General features: G+C 46.7%; 1 protein-coding gene across 5 annotated transcripts in view; it reads left to right on the forward strand.

Moving 5' to 3' along the window:
* Positions 1–1,416: 1,416 nt before the first annotated feature.
* UBR2 (ubiquitin protein ligase E3 component n-recognin 2) overlaps positions 1,417–19,722 on the forward strand; it is a gene marked incomplete at both ends in the record, with an annotated part of 117,362 nt that continues 99,056 nt past the window's right edge. For all 5 annotated transcript variants that reach the window (XM_080699687.1, XM_080699688.1, XM_080699685.1 and 2 more), the window contains 4 exons: positions 1,417–1,494; positions 10,635–10,894; positions 15,505–15,583; positions 17,972–18,085. In XM_080699687.1, coding sequence (XP_080555813.1) covers positions 1,417–1,494; positions 10,635–10,894; positions 15,505–15,583; positions 17,972–18,085 — 531 coding nt within the window. The remainder of the gene's footprint in view (positions 1,495–10,634; positions 10,895–15,504; positions 15,584–17,971; positions 18,086–19,722) is intronic.

Consider the following 19,722-nt stretch of genomic DNA (forward strand, 5'->3'; position numbering starts at 1 on the left):
CCCGGCCAGGGTAAAGTTCTGATGTACAACAAGAACTTAGAACCACAGAGATAGGATGTAATGCATACATTCATTTTTTTCTTTTTTCTGTTTTTATGGCACTGGGGATGGAACCCCAGGGGCATACTACCTCTGAACTACATCCCAGCCCTATTTTTTAATTCTTTCTATTTGGTACTGGGGATGGAACCCACGGGCTTCCTACCTCCGGGCTACACTCCCAGACCTAGTTCATACTTTATTTGGAAACAGGGTCTCACTAAGTTGCTGAGAGCCTCACTCAGTAGCTGAGGCTGGCTTTGAACTGCGCGATCCTCCTGTCTCACCCAGCCCAGTCTTTTATGGAACGCAGGGCTTTCACCTCTGGGCTACACTCCCAGACCTATTTTTATATGTTACTAGAAACAGGGTCTCACTAAGTTGCTGAGAGGCGCACTAAGTAGCTGAGGCTGGCTTCGAACCTGTAGGATCCTCCTGTCCCAGGCTTCCAAGCGCTGAGATTACAAGCGTGCGCCACCACGCCTGGCTAGTTCTTTTTTTTTGCGGGTCTGGGGATGGAACCCAGGGGCATTCGACCTCTGAGCTACACCCCCTGCCCTAGTTTTTATTCTTTATTTTGAAACTGGGTCTCACTGAGTTGCAGAGGGCCTCAGTAAGTAGCTGAGGCTGTCCGCTACCCCCGATCCTCCGGTCTCAGCCTCCCAAGGCTGGGATGACAAGCGTGCGCCACCACGCCCGGCTTGCATCCATTCATTTGACAAGTATCACGGGCCCGCCATATGGGAGACTCTGACAAGTACCTGAGCGCTTGCCTACCGCATGCCAGGCACTGTTCTTGTTGCTGGAGGTACAAAAACGAACAAACGGGAGTGCGGGAATAAAACTACAGTTCCCACATTACCTCGCTCTCTTTCCGAACAGAAGTCACACCGTTCAGAAGAACCCCGCCCCGTTTCCGCTCTTTCCTCCGACTCCGCGGGGGCATGGACTACAACTCCCAGGATGCCCCGGGCGCCGCGCCCTATAAAGCGCCGCCTCCGTCTCGGGCCCGGGACAACTACAGTACCCAGAGTGCCTTGCGCCTCCCGCTGGGTGTTTTTGCCCCCTTCCCGGTGTGGGACGCGGTAGTGGCCAGCGGCGGTGCCAGGCCGGCTTGTCCGTGTCCTTCCCGGGGTCAGGGGCGAGGCAGTGACCTGCCGCCCGGGCGCCGGGCCCGCAGGGGAGCGAGCGAGCGAGCGCGGGCGTCCGCCATCGCTCCCTCGGCGCGCGCTGCCCTCGGGCCCGCGCGCTCCCTCCGCGGCCGCCGGGCCGGCCTGGACCGCCCGCCGGGGCCGGGCGGCTGCGCGGCGGCGGGGCTGAGGCGGCGCTGCGGCCCTCGGGCGGCGGCGCTGGGGAGGAGGAGCGGGAGGAGCGAAGATGGCGTCGGAGCTGGAGCCCGAGGTGCAGGCCCTGGACCGCAGCCTGCTGGAGTGCTCGGCCGAGGAGACGGCGCGGGTGAGTGCGGGCGGCGCGGGGCCGGCCCCGGGGGCTCGGAGCCGCGGGCGGCCGGCTGACAGCCGCGCGGGCCTGGCCGGGACGCCTCCCGGAGGCCGCGGGGCCGCCCCGCCTTCCGGCCCCGCAGCCTCGGCGCTGCGCAGTGCTCCAGGACCTTTGCCTTGCCGTGCGCCCAGCCCGCCCACGGGGCTGCCATTATTCCTCCTTCCTCGCAGCCCCCAGTAGGTCCCCACGACCTGCGCCTTTGCCCTTCGTGGCCGCTCTTGGGAGAGGGAGGGATGGAGACGCTTGCGGGTGTTGAGTAGAGTCGCCCGGCCTTGTCTCCCCGACTCCTCGTCCTGGGTGAGCGGAGCAGGGCCTCCCCCACCTCCCCAACCCAGCCCCAACTTGGTCTCCAGGACTACCCGTAGGCGGTGTTTGCATCCTTCAGTACTTTTTTTGGGTACCGGTTCAGTTAGCGGACAGCGTCGATACGCGAGGGCAAAGGAGAGTCTGCACGTTTGCTGAGCGTTAGAAAGTAGGAGTGGAGGCTGGGAGGTTAAAAGTAATTTTTTCTAAGAGTTGGGGAAAGTTGGATGGAGAATAACATTATATAACTTCGAGAGCGCCCATATCTCCAACAAACTTGAGCTAAGGCGAGAGTCGCCCTTGGCGTAGTAGGAGCAGTTAGGCCACAAACCATTCAAATTCAGTATTGTATTGAAAGTGTAATATGTATATACTACTATAAGTGCCACAGTTATAAAGTGATTAATACCCTCGATGGCATCCTTTCCAAATAAGGACAGGGGACACCCATTGCAACAGATTGTCCACTCTGATTATGAATGGGCCCAAGACAACTTGGGCCCCACCGTTAGGTCCTCTGTTTAAAAAGCTGCCAGGAAAGGAATGGTCTATTAAGCAAAAGCAGTTTGAACGTTAGGAACAATATTTGTGTGCCTGTGCCTGTGTGTGTGGATGCCAGGGGGATCTCTCTGGAGCTGTTTGATCAGGGAATTGTTATTTTCAGTGAATTAGTGAGGACACTAAAGTCCACATGGAAATAAATGACAGGAGTAGAAGTGAAAAGTGGAAAGAAATGTAAGTTGTAGGGCGAGGCTCTGTGTGTTTTAAACTTCCTCGTTTAGTCTGTTTTCATTTACTGTTTTAGATTGCACAACCCAGGGAGTTTCAGCTCGCATCTGCCTTCATTTATCAAAGAGATTTGAAAAATAAAATGAAAGGAGAGTTACATGTAGGAAGGAAAATAATGACAGCTATTCACCATCCACAGAGCCTCTGAATGATGCCTGCTTATCTCCACGGAGTGTTCATTTTTCTCTCACTGAATTTTATATATGTTGGCCCAGTGGTCCAGGCTACATCTTCTGTCAGCCTGTTGTACAAGTGTGGGCTCTATGAAGTGATTAGGGTTTCTCCAAGCTGTTAGATTCCTCAAGAAGCCAGTAGTAAAAGCAGTGCTGGAGGCCAGCACTCCTGGTTTTTAAGCAGTGAAATTCTCAGCTCGGTAGAGTGTGGAAAATTACGGGAAATGCAACCAAACATTAATTTGGATTTAATTTGAGTTTGTGAAGATAACAATCTGACCTAATATTTTACTTATTGCTCTGTTTGCTTTCAAGTGGCTCTCAGAACAAGTATACATATTTATTTATTTTTGCTTCATGGTACTGGGGCTTGAACTCTGAAACATTCTACTATGACCCAGCCCTATATTATTTTTATATTTTGAAATAGGGTCTCACTAACTTACTGTGCGCTGGCCTTGAACCTGCATTCTTTCTCTTTCAGTCTCCCAAGTACTAGGACAACAGACTTTCGCCACTGAGCCTGGCTACTATATATATAATTTGCATTGGAAGCTGAACTTGGGCATTCTACATCCCCAGCCCTTTTTACTATTTATTTATTTATTTATTTATTTATTTATTTATGTGTGTTTGGTATTAGGGATACCTAGGGACATTCTTCTAGCTGCCCCCCCAGCCCTATTTTATTGTTTGTGCCAAGGATTGAACTCAGAGGCATTTTACCTCTGAGCTACAACCTCAGCCCTACTTTTATTCTTTATTTTGAAACAGGGTCTCACTAAGTTGCAGAGATCCTCAGTAATTGCTGAGGCTGGCCTTGAACCGGAGATCCTCCTGTTTTAGCCTCCCAAGTACTGGGATTATAGGCATATGCTACCAAGCCCGGCTCCTCCCTCTTTTTCTGAAACAGGGTCTTGCTAGGTTGATGGGAGTCTTGCAAAATTGTGGAGGCTGGTCTTCAACCTGCAATCCTCCTGTCTCAGTGTCCTAAGTACTGGAATTACAGCATGTACCACTACAGCGGCTACTTTTTATTTTGGAACAGGCTCTCACTAAATCACTGAGGCTGTTCTTGAACCTGCAATCCTTCTATCTGAGCATCCCAAGTACTGGGATTCTGGCCAGCAGCACCATGCCTGACCCACACTTTTTTATTATTATTTTTTTTGCCTAACCCACACTTTTTTTTTTGGGGGGGGTACTAGGGATGGAACCCAGGGCCATTCTATTTCCAAGCTACATCCCCAGTCCTATTTTTTATTCTTTATTTTGAAACAGGGTCTCACTGAGTTGCAAAGTTTTTGTGTGGACATGTTGGTGCTCTTGGTACAGCCCCGCGTGGGACTGCAGGCCCCACGTCACTCTTGACGAGCTGCCACTGCTTTCCAGGGCTGCATGGTTTTACGTACTACTGGCAGCGTGTGAGGGGCCAGTCTCCAGCTCTCCACATCCTCGCCAACACTTGTCTTTTGGCAAGGATTTCTCTCCCCCCTCCCTCTCATACTGAGGATTAAACCCAGGGATGTTCTACCCCTGAGCTACACACCCAACCTGTTTTATTTTTTTTATTTTGAAACAGGGTCTCACTAAGTTTTGGAGGGCCTCGCCAAATTGCTGAGGTTGGCTGGGGACCTTCGATCCTCCTGTCTCAGCCTCCCAAGCACTAGGATGACAGCCGTGCAAGCCACTTGTGCTTTTGATTGTAGCCATTCTGTTGAGGGTCAGGGGATTTTGTTCTCATTTTGAGTTACATCTTCCTCATGACTTAGGTTGTTGAGCATTTTTTCGTCAGTTTATGTGTCTATTTTCTTTTTTTTCTCTGTGTGTGTTTGTGTGTGTGTGTGTGTGTGAGAGAGAGAGAGAGGGGGGGGGGAGTGTGTTACTGGGATTGAATCCAGGGGCAATCTACCTCTGAGCTCCAGACCCAGCCCTATTTTATTTGTGGTACTGGGAACTGAACCCCAGTACAGTGAACCCCAGAACTTTTTTTTGTACTGGAAATTGAACCCAGGGGCATTCTACCTCCAAGCTACACCCCCCCCCCCCCAGTCCTATTTTATTTTTGTTTTGAAACAGGGTCTTGGTAGGTTGATGAAAGTCTCAGTATTTGCTGAAGCTGTCCTCGAACCTGCAATTCTCCTGTCTCAGCCTCCTAAGTACTGGGATTACAGGCATATGTCACTACACCTGGCTTTTTGCCCATTTCTTAATAAGGCTTTTTGTCTTTTATTATTGAGTTTCTGTATGAACTGTTAGTTATAAACACTCTCCTTACATCCTTTGTAGATTTCCTAATGTAATTTGTTTAAGATTTTCTTACATAGTTTCCAACTCCACTTGAGCCCTGGTGATTGTGTTATCATTAGCCCCCATGTTGCTCATCCTGGTTTGAAGGCAAAACCAAATGTGGTTACAGGATACAGTTTTAATTGAGTGTAAAATACTAATTAGATACTGTGATAAAAAGCCTAGCCTCTGGGGGTTCTTTCATTTTTGTGTGTGTTTTTCTTGGTTTCTAGCCCAAGGTTTAAATTTAGCATTCAGTAAAAGGCAGGCTCCTGGAAGGACTGCCGTAACATGTTTGCTTTAGTGGAATGAGTTGACAGTTTCTTTACTTCCTTTATGAAGGACTCAGAGTAAATGTTTATTACTGTAATACACGTGCACGTGAAGATACAGGTGTTTGAAATAAATACAAATTAAAATTGGGAATCTTAATTTTTCAGTTTTTCATGTTGAAGAAATAGCATATGCTTACGAAGAATATGAAAAGCTATAGGTTTTATTTATTTAGAATTGTGCAAGTCATTCTGTGAGGCAGCTAATATTTTTCTTAATATAATGAAATGTGTAAATGTAATCATGTTAAGGTGTTTGTAATAGAGCCTAAATTGTATTTAACACTTAATTGTGTTAGACATTCCATGCTACTTAGCAAGGCCCTTCACAACTCAATGAAACCCTGTTTCAAAATTAAAAGGACTAGCCGGGTGTGGTGGCGCACGCTTGTAATCCCAGCATTCAGGAGGCTGAGACCGGAGGATCGCTGTTCGCGGACGGCCTCAGCTACTTAGTGAGGCTCTTTGCAACTCAGGGGCAATCTACCTCTGAGCTCCAGACCCAGCCCTATTTTATTTGTGGTACTGGTAACTGAACCCCAGTGCAGTGAGCTGTACCCCAGAACTCTTTTTTTGTACTGGAAATTGAACCCAGGGGCATTCTACCTTCAAGCTACACCCCCAGTCCTATTTCAAAATAAAGGATAAAAAATAGGCCAGGAGGTGTAGCTTGGAGGTTGAATGCCCCTGGGTTCCATCCCCAGACCCACAAAAAAAAAAAAAAAAAAAAAAAAAATTAAAAGGACTAAAAAATGTGGCTGGGGTATAGATCGGAGGATGAATGCCCCTGGGTTCGTTCCATCCTCAGTACCGAGAAAAAAAAAATATTGTGTAATTTAGTTACTTTTGTTCACATTTTGGTTTGTTGACAATGGGTAAAAATTTGGACATTTACCCTTGGTTGTCACCAACAAAAAATATCTTTTAGCACAAAGAATAAGATTCCCAAGTTTTTTTGTCAATGACTCTTCCTTTTACTTAAAAAGAAAAAACAACTTGTGGTGTGGTAGCGCACGCTTGTAATCCTAGAGCTTGGGAGGCTGAGACAGGAGAATTGCAGAGGTTCGAAGCCAGCCTCAGCTACTTAGTGAGGCCCTCAGCAACTTAGTGGATCCTGTTTTCTAATAAAGTATAAAAGAGGTCTGGGAGTATAGCCCAGAGGTAGAAAAGCCCCTGGGTTCCACCCCCAGTGCCACAAACACACACACACAAAACCTTATGTATTTAAGTTTACTTTCTGCCTAGCATGAGTGGGACCCTGTGTTTAATCCTTAGTACCACAAAAGGGGAGAGGAAATAAAAAAAGAGTTCTGCCCACAAAAGGGGCAGAATCAGGTCTGTTGGAAATAGGGTTCTAAGATAAGTGTCAAACCCATTTACCCTTTAGTAAAGGAACATGACCCTTACCCTCAAGATAATCTATTTCTTTTTATAATTACTGAATTGAATGTGTGTGCACACATGCAGTTTTGATCTGGAGCCCTTCCCTAAAGGAAGAGAATCCTTAGAGTCTTGGGCTTTTTCCCCCCAAGAAATGCTGTTGTTTTAAAGGCAATTTAGTATCTTCCTTTAATTTATGTAAAGCAAACAAAAGTTAGTAATGTTTGGAAGATATATTTGAACCTTTGGGTGAAAATTCACTGTTTTCAGTTATAAACTTCTATTTAGTCTCTTAATGAACAAAATGTTTAGATTTTAAGTAAAAGTTCTCTAAATCAGGGAAATGACTAAAAAGTTAATGTATGCCATCTCATGAATATTTAAAATCTGTGTTCTTTTTAGAAGGATGTGGGCTGAAGATTGTACAAGTAATAGTTAAAATGAATACCTTACTTTGACTTACTGTGTTACACATTGCTTGAACATGCTCCTGGGGCAAGGTGGGTATGAACCCAGGGGCATTTTACCTCTGAGCAACACTTCCAGGACTATTTTATTGTTTCATTTTGAAGCAGGTTCTCACTGAGTTGCTGAGGATGGCCTTGAACCTGCAATCCTCCAGTCTCAGCCTCCCAGCTCGAGGATTACTAAGGCGCTTATCAACCTAGCAAGACCCTGTTTCAAAATAAAATTAAAATAGGGCTGGGTGTGTAGCTTGGAGGTAGAACACCCCTGGGTTCAACCCCTAGTACCAAAAAAAAAAAAAAAAAAAAAAATCAACAAGAAGCAAGGATATTATTGGGATCTCAGTAGTCTAGGTGAATGTTGGCTCTCGGAGTTGCATTACAGTTTAGCTACCTGCATTTTAATAGAAGTGAATCATTTTATTTCATGTTTCTGACTTTAAGTTTTCACTTGACACAAAGCCAAATGGCTTGTGAGTTACACAGAGCAGTAAGGGGAACAAATAAATACATAGGCGCAGTTGCCAGAGGGGACGGGTGAAGAGGCTGAGGGACTGGCCTCTACCTCGGGCACCGCGGCAGGGCTGCGGAGGCTTGTGTGCTCCATCTGGGCTTCGGGGTGAGTGTCAGGACCCGCACCTGAGCGTGCCGCAGGCCTTTGAGTGTCAGGACCCGCATCTGAGCGTGCCGCAGGCCTTTTCTCGCTTTTATTCAAGTCACATGGAGCATTGTTTCTGAACGTCAGCGTTATGCAGTAGCAAGCAGTGTAAACATATCTATAGCAATTCTCTTAACAGTTTTCCTAAATGCCGGGTGAGGCCGCGTTCTATAGGAGGTGGGGTGGGGAATGGGCTGAGAGGACGTCTTACAGGACATGAAACAAACTGACCTAAAGGATGAGTAGCCGTAGCTTTATAGAGCGGAGAGTGTAGGGCAGGGCGGGAGAAGATTGGAGACGCAGCGAAGCCACATCGCGGTTGGGCATCAGGGAAATGACTTCAGTGTCACAGGAAGCTGGATGAGCAGATTGGCATTTTACCAAAAATGCAGTGAGGTTAGAAACTAGATTGCACAAGCGCGGTGGGGACCCCACTTGGGATCTGTTGCCCTGCCCTGGCTGATGGAGGGCGAGGGACTGGAACCCAGAATAGTGGAGGAGGGAGCTGTGATGGATTAATAGAATCAAGAGATACCTAGGGCCGGGCGTGGTGGGCACGCTTGTAATCCCTGCGCTTGGGAGGCGGAGACAGGAGGATCGCCTCGCTGGCTTAAGAGACTCTGTTTCCACATAAAAAAGTTAAAAAAATAGGTCTGGGAGTGTAGCCCGGAGGTAGAAGGGCTTCCAGGAACCCTAGTACCACCAAAAAAAAAAAAAAAAAAGATACCTAGGGATTCTAATAGGCAAGACACGATGATTAATTGGATGTTGGAGTAAGGAATAAAGAAAAAAATTTCTTCTCTGGCCTTGGTAGATGCTAACAGGGAAATGGTGAGGATCAGATTTGGGTGGGGTGGAGACTCATGCATCCAGTTTGGGAGGTATTGGGGATTGAACCCAGGAGTGTTAAACCTCTGAGCTACACCCTGAGCCCTATTTTATTTTTTCATTTTGAAGCAACGTTTCACTAAAGTGCAGAGGGCCTCACTAAATTGCTGAGGCTGGTGGCGAACCGGCAAACCTGCGAACCTCCTCAGCCTGTGAGGTTTTGGGATTACAGACTTGTGCCATCATGCCTGGCATAAGTTGAGTTTTGAATATATTGAGTTGGTACCTGTGAGATATGCAGGTATAATTGTAATAGGTATTTGGACATAAAGATTTGGAATACAGACAAAAGTGGGTTTTTGGTTTTTGTAGGGAGAGCAAAGGTGAAAGGGCTGTAGAGCTAGGTGGATCAGGAAATTAAGGCATAACTGATAGTGACTGACATATTCAAACTTGGCTTTTTTTGTGGCGGTGGAGATTGAACCTAGAGGCGTTCTAGCTCCAAGCTCCACCCCCAGCCATTTCTCATTTTTCTTAGGAAACAGGTTCTCACTAGGTTGCTCAGAGTCTCGCTGTGTTGCTGAGGATGCCCTCGACCCTGGATCCTCTGCTCTCAGTATCCCAAGCCTTGGGATCATAGCTGTGTGCCACCATGTCTGGCTATAAACTTGTTTATTATCGTTGAGAAATAGTAACAGTGCATTGTCTATTCGTGCTCACTGTATGCTCTTCCTGTAGGCAAACTGACGTGAGAACCGTACCACAATCAGAGTATCATCTGAGCAGAGCATCAGAAAGAGGTTGGACGAGCCCAGTGGCTAGTGTCTTACGTAAAGGCTTCTTGTGACGATTTCTCTGTACTGCTTAGGTTACGTCAAGGGTCATCTTGAGCCAGGCCTGGTGCTACACACCTGTGATCCCAGGGTATTCAGAAGTAGCCCGGGCAACTTAGTAAGACCTTGTCTTAAAATAGAAAATAAAAAAGGCTGGGCATGGTGGCACACACTTGTAATCCCAGCACACTTCTTATCCCAGCATTCAGGAGACTAGGACTAGAGGATCCTGGTTCTGGACAGCCTTAGCTACTTAATGAGGCCCTCTGCAACTCAGTGAGACACTGTTTCAAAATAAAGAATAAAAAAAATCAGGCTGGGGTTGTAGCTTTGAGGTAAAGTGCCCCTGGGTTCCACCCCTAGTACCGCAATAAAATAGATAAACAAATAGGCTGGAGATATAGCTTAGCAGTAGAATACCCTTAGGTTCAATATCTAGTACCCCCCGAAAAGTTAATCATTTTGAGGAAAGGGCTTGTTTTATTTTATTTATTTATTTATTTATTTGTTTATTTATTTATTTTGGTGGTACTGGGGATGGAACCCTTCTACCTCTTGGCTGTACTTCCTAACCTATTTTATATTTTATTTGGAAACAGGGTCTCTTAAGCCAGTGAGGCTGGCTTCGAACCGGTGCGATCCTCCTTGTCTCTGCCTCTCAAGCGCGGGGATTACAAGCATGCGCCACCACGCCTGGCTTGTTTTATTTTAATTTTAGTTAGACTTTAAAGTAGAATTCTAAAATACTTGGCATCTTAATAGATTAAGTATCTAATATACAGTAGTGAGTGTTGTAAACAAATACAGCTCTTTTGTCATTCTTTTTGTACCTAAAAGAAAACTTATACTTAGGCCCTTTGCAACTCAGTGAGACTCTTATTTCAAAGTGAAGAATAAAAAAATAAATAGGGCTAGGGGTGTTGCTGCTTGGAGGATTCCATCCCTAGTACTGCAAAAAAAAAAAAAAAAAAAAATTGAGTGTAATTGTTCAAATTAGCATTTTATTGACATTGTTTAAAACTTTTTCTTTCTTTCTTTTTTTCAAGAAATGGCTCCAAGCAACTGACCTCACTAGAGAGGTGTACCAGCATTTAGCCCATTGTGTCCCCAAGATCTACTGCAGGGGCCCCAACCCTTCCCCACAGAAGGAAGACATGCTGGCCCAGCACGTCCTGCTCGCGCCGATGGAATGGTACCTCTGCGGCGAGGACCCTGCGTTTGGGTTTCCAAAATTCGAGCAAGCAAACAAACCTCCTCGTCTTTGTGGCCGTGTTTTTAAAGTAGGGGAGCCCACATACTCTTGCAGGTTAGCCGTGGCACTTTTCTTGCCGACATTCTTGGGTTTGCTTCTCTTTTGCTCTGTCTTAAAATCTTTATTGTAAAATTATGAAATGCATTTAGAAGTCCAAATTGTGTGCACTGTGTTTGTTTGTTTGTTTGTTTGGTGGTACTGGGGTTTGGGTTCCTGGAAGCCCTTCTACCTCCAGGCTGCACTCCCAGACCTATTTTATACTTTTTATTTGGAAACGGTCTCTTAAGCCAGCGAGGCTGGCTTTGAACCTGCGCGATCCTCCTGTCTCTGCCTCCCAAGCGCGGGGAATACAAGCGTGCGCCACTACGCCCGGCTGTGTGTACTTTTAAAAGCAATTGTAAAATAAACATTCACATACTTATTCGGTCAGGTGTGGTGGTGCACGCGTGTCATCCCAGCGCTTGGGAGGCTGAGACAGGAGGATCGCACAGGTTCAGAGCCAGCCTCAGCTACTGAGTGAGGCTCTCAGCAACTTAGTGAGACCCTGTTTCCAAATAGAGTATAAAAGAGGTCTGGGAGTATAGCCCGGAGGTAGAAAGCCTCTGGGTTCTACTCCAGTACCACACACACACAAAACCCCCAAAACATTCACATACTTATCAAGGAGCATGCTGCCAGTGTTCAAAAGCCCTGGGTCTGCTCTCCCTCCGTGTGCAGCTGCTGCTTGGGTGTTGCGGTGATCGCGTCCATGGGGGTCTTGAGCTGTTTAGGTGCAGCTACCCTTTTGGTGCCAGCCTGCCCGCGCTCAGCTGGGGGGACTGTACTGAACGTGGAAGCCCTCGAGCACTGTTGGCGAGGTGCTTGTCCTCTCAGTCCCATGGCAGCCTGGACTGCGGGATCCACCCTAAACCCAGGAGGTGCTGGCTGTTGATGCGGTGAGCTCTCCCTTCCCATCCGCGGCTGTGCCACATCCACCCCTCTGGTGTCTCGATGTGCAGCGTTAACTTTCTTATCTGGCCTGCACACGGATCTTGTCTCTGCGAAGGGGCCCTTCCTGCACGCTCACACTTTGGCTCTCGGTACCACAGATGGAGTGGATGTCACTGCCACCACGAGTCAAGCGCACGCGACCTTCCCTTCTTAGTTGTTGCGGTTTTGTGCTGCCTGTTTGGTGCCTGAAGAGAGCTGCCCTTCTGTCTTTTGTCTGCTTTGTGTGATCGTTTCCCGGGGAGGAGAGGGAGCTACTTTAGACAGTTATTTTATCATAGCCCCAACTTTATTTCAACAAACGAAAGTTGCTTATGTTTGCTGAGACACCAGACTTGACCTAGTCATTTTCTACTTAATCATGTGAGTCCTTCCATAGTCTCTTAGGATAATTAGCATCCTACAGAAATTGAAGTTCAGAGGGCGAAGTGCCTGGCCTGCAGCTAGACAGCTGAAACCAGCTCTGAAGCGGGTGTGGCGGTGCACACCTGTGATCCCGGTGCTTTGGAGGCTGAGCCGGGAGGATTGCAGGATTGAGGACACTCGCAGCCAGGAGTTGAGAGTGTCTCATCAACTTAGCAAGACCCTGTCTCAAAATAGACATTACAAAAAGGGCTAGGGATGTAGCTCAGAGGTAGGATGGGCTCAATCGCCAGGGCTACAGACCCACATTTAGTTGCTGTTTCTCCTGTTATATGCTTGCAAGACAGGTCACAGCTGTGATCCCCAAAATGCCAGCGATTTCTTCCCACCAGCAAGCAAGCAGAGAGCTGTGGAGCAGTGGACACCAGATGTGTCCTTATCTACTCTTATGCCCTGGGAACTCGGTCCACCAGACTGCTCCCGCCACAGAGGCCAGGCATCATGGTCTGGAGCCTCCAAACTTTGCCCAGCTGGCTACCAGTGGGGTCACACAGCCATCCACGCTTCCAAGTCACACACCCTCTGGTCAGGTTCCCGCTAATCTGCCAGAGTGGATGGAAGAACCCAGGGAAACAGTTAGCAGTTTATTATAAAGGCTGTTAAGAAGGACACAGCTGAAGAGGTGCATGGGTAAGGCATGAGAGAAACGTCCGCCATCTCTGGGCATGCCCCTCCAGGTGCGTGGAGGGTTTGGCACATACGGAAGATCTCCAAACTGTCCTTTGGGTTTTTTTTTTGTGTGTGTGTGTTGTACTGGGGTGGAACCCAGGAGCCTTCTACCTCCAGGCTACCCTCTCAGACCTGTTTTTATATTATTTTTATTTGGAAACAGGTCTCTTAAGCCAGCGAGGCTAGCTTTGAACCTGCGCGAATGGAAAAGGCACCCGTGAACGGAGGGCAGGTCACAGAGAGGTTCTGTCCTGTGGTCCGATGTGTTCAGACATGGTTCTGGCCGTCGGAAATACCAAAGGTCAAGAAAGCGAGGTGGCAGGACCGTGGGTGGGCACCAGAGCGCACACGTCTTGGCGTGGCAGCAGCCTTGGCTCTCAGCCAGCTATTTCACTTGCCCGCTCTCTCCTAAAGACTGGCCTGTGGCGGATTTCTCACTCATATGTAGTAAAATGGAAAATGGACTGAATTTTTCTTTTTCTTCTTTTTTTTTCTTGGTACTGGGGATTCTGCCTCTGAGCTGCACCCCGAGCTCTTTTTAATTTTATATTTTGACACAGATCTCGCTTAAATTGCTGAGACTGGACTTGAATCTTCAGTCCTCCTATATCAGCCTCCCAAGTACTGAGATTACAGGATTGTTATCACCGAGGCTGGCTACTTCGAGAATGTTATCCACCATTATACACAGAAAAATCCTCTGTTCTGGATTTTACATCTTCATGTATCGACTCTTGTAGCAGCCAGTTAACAGGCAACTGTTGCTACAGTGCACAGGGTGCACATAGGTACATAGGGCCGCTTCACTTTTGCTTCGGAACTCTCTCCTCTCCTCACCCCCACCACACATACACACACTGGGGTTTGAACCCAGAGGTTCATATATAACATGTTTCAAAATCAATCTAGGCTTGAGTATAGCTCAGAAGTAGAATGCTTCAGCCAGGCATGGTGGCACACGCTTGTAATCCCAGCATTTGGGAGGCTGAGACAGGAGGATCGCACAGGTCCAAAGCCAGCCTCAGCTACTTAGTGAGGCTCTCAGCAACTTAGTGAGACCCTGTTTCCAAATAAAATATAAAATGGGTCTGGGAGTATAGCCCGGAGGTAGAAAGCCTCTGGGTTCCAACCCCAGTACCACCAAAAAAAAAAAAAAAAAAAAAGAATATATATATGAAGGCCGGGCATAGAGCTGCCATGTCCTCCAGATGTTTTCAGACATGTCCCTGGATCGATCAATCTGAGACCTTCTGAGTTGGTCCTTGTGAATTACGGAGGCCTCACGATTAATTGGTGGATTGATGGCTTATGTTACTGGCTATTCATAATAACTCAGCTTTCATCTCCTTTTTCTGGAAAGTTGGAGTGAAAGTTTACATGTATGTATGTATATTTGTGTGTGGTACTGGGTTTTTTTTTCCTGGTGGTACTAGAGATTGAACCCAAGGGCGTTCTACCTCCGAACCACACCCTAGCCCTTCTTTAAAATTTTTGAGCTGAGTGTGATAGCTCACACTTGTAATTTGGGAGGCTGAGACTGGAGGATCACAGTTTTGTGGCCAGCCTCAGCTACTTAGTGAGGCCTTCTGCAACTTAGACTCTGTTTCAAAATAAAGAGGAAAAAAAAAAAGAATGAGGGGTGTAGCTTAGAGGTAGAATACCTCTGGGTTTAATCCCAGTACCACTAGAAAAAAAAAAAAGAAAAATTGTTTTGAAGTGGTCTTCCAAGTGGTTGCTGAGGTTGTCCTCAAACCTGTGATCCTCCTGTCTCAGCCTCTCAAGTACTGGGATTGCGGATATGTGCCACCACGCCTAGCTGAAAGTTGACTCTAATCACATAGTTAGTTTCCCCCGGCAAGCAGCCCTCATCCTGAGGCTGCCCAAGAGCTTAAGCCATCTGCCATCTGCCATCTTATTAGAACAAAAGACTTTCCTATAGTTCAGGAATTTCTGTGTCTGGAATTGGGGTCAAAGGGCAAATATTAGCAGTTGATTTTCCTTGTACCTCTGTGTATAAGAATTTTAGGGGTGCTGCCGGGCGTGGTGGAGCACCCTTGTAATTCCTGTGCTTGGGAGGCGGAGACTAGAAGATCGCGCAGGTTCAAAGCCAGCCTCACTGGCTTAGGAGACCCTGTTTCCAAATAAAAAACATAAAAATGGATCTGGGAGTGTAGCCTGGAGGTAGAAGGGCTTCCAGGAACCCCAGTACCATCAAAAAAAAAAAAAAAAGAAGAAGAAGAAGAAGAATATTAGGGGTGCTATGTCAGGAACTGGGAGGAGAGCCCGGAAAACGTGTTTTCTATTTCACACCCTGCATCTCTTCAGGGAATTGTAGAGCTTCACTTATTTAAGATGTGGTCCATAAATGTTTCTGGCATTGAAAGACTTCCTAGTATGCAAACCGCCTGAAAGCCATGTTTTTAAACCGATCTCACTGATCAAAGACCTGCCAGATCTTTGGGAATGATATTTATTTTGTAAATAACTCCACTATTCTTGCTTTTCTAAGATGGGCTCAGTGTGCAGCACTCTGTTGTGAGATTGTGTAGTCACCGTATGCCTCTGCTTCTTCCTTGACTTCACAGAGACTGCGCGGTTGATCCAACTTGTGTTCTGTGCATGGAGTGCTTTTTGGGAAGTCTTCACAAAGACCATCGCTACAGGGTTAGTAATGCCCAAATAGTAACTATCTGTAGTATTAAGCTTTATACTAGGTACCTTTTTTTTAAAGCCTAAAGATTTAACACTGAAACTGAGGGAAAGTGGTTTAAAAACTGTGGTCTTAAGCTGGGCGTGGTGGCTCACGCTTGTAATCCCAGCCTTTGGGAGGCTGAGATAGGAGGCTCCAGGTTCGTGGACAGCCTGAGCTACTTAGTGAGGCCCTCTGCAACTCAGTGAGACCCTGTTTCAAAATAAAGAATAGAAAACAGGGCTGGGGGTGTAGCTCGGAGGTAGAATTCCTCTGGGTTCCATCTCTAGTACTGCAAAAAAAAAAAAGTGGTCTTTAGGGCTGGGCTCTAGCTCAGGGGCAGAGCCCTGCCTAGCAGTATGTTCATCCCTAGCACTTGCCAAAAAGATGCCGAGGACAGGAGGAAGTGGCCGTGCGAGGCCGAGAGGAGCACGCGCTGCGGAGGTTGGAGGCGGTGCGGGCACTGCAGCGCCTCGCCCCGTGGCTCCTCGGCAGCTCGCCTGAGTGCTTACTAGGAGGCACGCACCGCACTGTCAGAGGGCCCTGCCCCGTGCCTAAGAGCCGCCAGCATCCTCATCTGGGGCAGCAGTTCCTAAGCCGCTCCTGGTTCTTCTCCTGGAACTGAAGAAAGACTGTGAAGTTTCAAAGGTTAGGGAATAGTTGTTGCATAGAACGCTGTACTTTTTTTTTTTTTTTTTTTTTTTGTGGGTCTGGGGGTGGAACCCAGGGGCATTTGACCTCCAAGCTACACCCCCTGCCCTATTTTTATTCTTTATTTTGAAACCGGGTCTCACTAAGTTGCAGAGTCTCACTAAGTAGTAACTGAGGCTGTCCGCGAACCGCGATCCTTCGGTCTCAGTCTCCCGATTGCTGGGATTACAAGTGTGCGCCACCACGCCCGGCTGAACTCTGTACTTTAATCATGAAATAAAATGGTAGAAAAGGACTATAATCTTGTTCTTAGTTCAAGAGCCTTGTGAGACTAACACTCTCCTGTTTGTTTTTATTTGCTTTACCCAAGTATTGACAATAATGAACAAAAACAACTACAAAATTGTGCTGCTTAAAACTCTCCTAGGTTGAGCCGGGCGTGGTGGCGCACGCTTGTCATCCCCGCGCTTGGGAGGCTGAGACAGGAGGATCGCACAGGTTCAGAGCCAGCCTCAGCTACTTAATGAGGCTCTCAGCAACTTAGTGAGACCCTGTTTCCAAATAGAGTATAAAATAGGTCTGGGAGTATAGCCCGGAGGTAGAAAGCCTCTGGGTTCCACCCCCAGTACCACCAAAAAAAAAAAAAAAAGACAAAACTCTCCTAGGTTCTCTTTATTCTAAATCAGTAATAGGATTCCAGCTTCTTTTAAGAGAATCTCAGTTTCCTTCAAGGCTGTTCTGTGTTTTGGTAGGAGAGAGTGTACCTTGGCTGTAGTTTGGGGCTGTTGTTTTCCAGATGGCTGCCTACCCATGTTTCTTGGATATATCTGCATCCCTGGGAAAGCTCATACGTAGGTGATTGCATTACTGATACTGTGATAGATAACATACAAATACTTACTTTGGGCAGAATATAATAGGATTTATTAAAAAATGAATCTATACTCTTCCTCATAGTACTTTAAGAAAAGCAGAATATCTCGCCTAGCAGTTGTTAACTAATAAGTTCTCTATTGCCAGATTTCTTGAATTGCAGTATTTTCAGGAAGCATGGATAATTCTTGAATACTGCAGATGTGAAGTCTTGGCGGCCAGGCGGTCCACTCTTGTATTTCCTGAGCCCTCTTACCTGTCCTTCCCAAGAGTGGCTTTTGGGGAATATTAGCGAAGGAGAGCAAGCGATTCCCAGGCCTCTGGTCACTTTCTGTCCTCGCGTTCGTCTTCTAGGGGCAGCAGCTATAGGGATCTTATAGTTCTAAGGAGAACAAGCGATTCCCAGGCCTCTGGTCACTTTCTGTCCTCGCGTCGTCTTCTAGGGGCAGCAGCTATAGGAATCTTATCATTCTAGAGTCTGTTGCAGCACACCTGGGTTGTGTAGACCCGAGTAATTTAACCAGGATCGTGTAGGAAAATCTTCATGAGCCTCATGATTTCCCTGACTAAGGCCGTGCAGGCAGGCATTCTGTTTAAAACATCCATAGTTTACTCAGCACTACAAAGCAACTTGTTTTGAAATCACTTAGATTAGCCTACAAGATTATTTCAAGCAAACTTTAAACATTGAAAGGTTTGAAGTTTCATTTAATTTTATCCCTTCAAGCAATAAAACACTGAAGCTATGTTATTTCCTAGTACTTGCTATTCTTATTTATTTATAACCTGATAGCCCTCATAAATACTTACTGGCTGGATACTTTACAATTTTTTTCAAGATGACAACATCAGGCGGTGGAGGGTTCTGTGACTGTGGTGATGCTGAAGCGTGGAAAGTGGGCCCTTGCTGTCAGAAACATGAGCTCAGCGTCTCTCAAGTAGAGGAAGAGGAGGTAAGAGGCATTCCACCAAACCTTTCTTAAGAAAACACTGCTTTGGCTATGACTTAAATATTTCCCAAATCAGAATTGGGTTACAATGTAGAAAGTGGTAATAGTCCCATTCTGTTAGCAGTGACTCTCTGACCTTTGTGTTTTGTGGATGCTGTGCCGTCACTAGTATGCATGTGAAATTCTGAAAACTTAATTCAGAGTTGGAGGTTTTTGTTTTTTTTTTTTGGTGATAATGAGGGTGGAACCCAGGGGCTTTTCTACCTCTGGGCTATGCTTCCAGACTTATTTTTTATTTTATTTGGAAACAGGGTCTCACTAAATTGCTCAGAGCCTCACTAAGTAGCTGAGGCTGGCTTCGAACCCGTGCGATCCTCCTGTCTCAGCCTCCCAAGTGCGGGGATTACAGGCGTGCGCCACCACGCCCGGCTTTTATTTCTTATTTTTTGAAACAGGGTTTCACTAAGTTGTGAAGGGTCTCACTAAGTATCTGAGGCTGTCCGTGAACTGCTATTCTCCAGTCTCAGCCTCCCGAGTGCTGGGATGACAGGCGTGCCCACCGTCCAGCTCTAAAACACCATTATTAACTTTGTGATAGAAACAGGCACAGAGCCGGGCGTGGTGGGCACGCCTGGCATCCCCGCGCTCGGGAGGATGAGACAGGAGGATCCGGGTTCGCGGACAGCCTCAGCTACTTAGTGAGGCCCTCCGCAACTCACTGAGACCCTGTTTCAAAATTTAAAGAAAAAAAAATATAAATATGTGTGTGTGTGTGTGTGTGTGTGTGTGTGTGTGTGTAGCTGAAGTTGTAGTTTGGGGGTAGAATGTCCCTGGGTTCCATCCCCAGTACCACCAAAAATAAAAAATAATCAAAATAAAAAATAAAGCCCAGAAACAAAATTAGGCTCTCACTGGGCATGGTGGCGCACACTTACAATCCCAGCACTTTGGGAGTCTGAGGCAGGAGGAAAGTGCTGGAGGCCAAACCCATGATAAAGTACCTCTGGGCTCAGCTCCCAGTCTATATAAGCAAGGACTCCTTGAGACCTTTTTTTTTTTTTTTTTTTTGTGGTACTGTGGAAGGAACCCAGGGGTATTCTACCTCTGAGCAACACCCCTAGTCCTGCTTTTTATTTATTTATTTATTTATTTATTTATTTATTTATTTATTTTTGGTGCTACTGGGGTTCCTGGAAGCCCTTCTACCTCCAGGCTATACTCCCAGACCTATTTTTACATTTTTATTTGGAAACAGGGTCTCCTAGGCTAGTGCATGCGGCTGGCTTTGAACCTGCGCGATCCTCCTGTCTCTGCCTCCCAAGCACGGGGATTACAAGTGTGCGCCACCATGCCTGGCGTTTTATTATTTATTTTGAAACAGGGTCTCACTGAATTGCAAACGGCATAAGTTGCTAAGGCTTCCGTGAACTGCATTTCTCTTGTTTCAGTCTCCCAGATGCTGAGATCACAAGTGTGCATCACCATGCCCGGGTCCTACTTTTGCCTTTTTTTTTTTTTTTTTTTTGGTGGTATTAGGGTTCCTGGAAACCCTTCTACCTCCAGGCTACACTCCCAGACCTACTTTATATTTTTATTTGGAAACAGGGTCTCTTAAGCCAGCAGGCTAGCTCCGAACCTGT

This window comes from Muscardinus avellanarius (assembly GCF_963383645.1).
Source record: "Muscardinus avellanarius genome assembly, chromosome: 8".
Classification (NCBI taxonomy): domain Eukaryota; kingdom Metazoa; phylum Chordata; class Mammalia; order Rodentia; family Gliridae; genus Muscardinus; species Muscardinus avellanarius.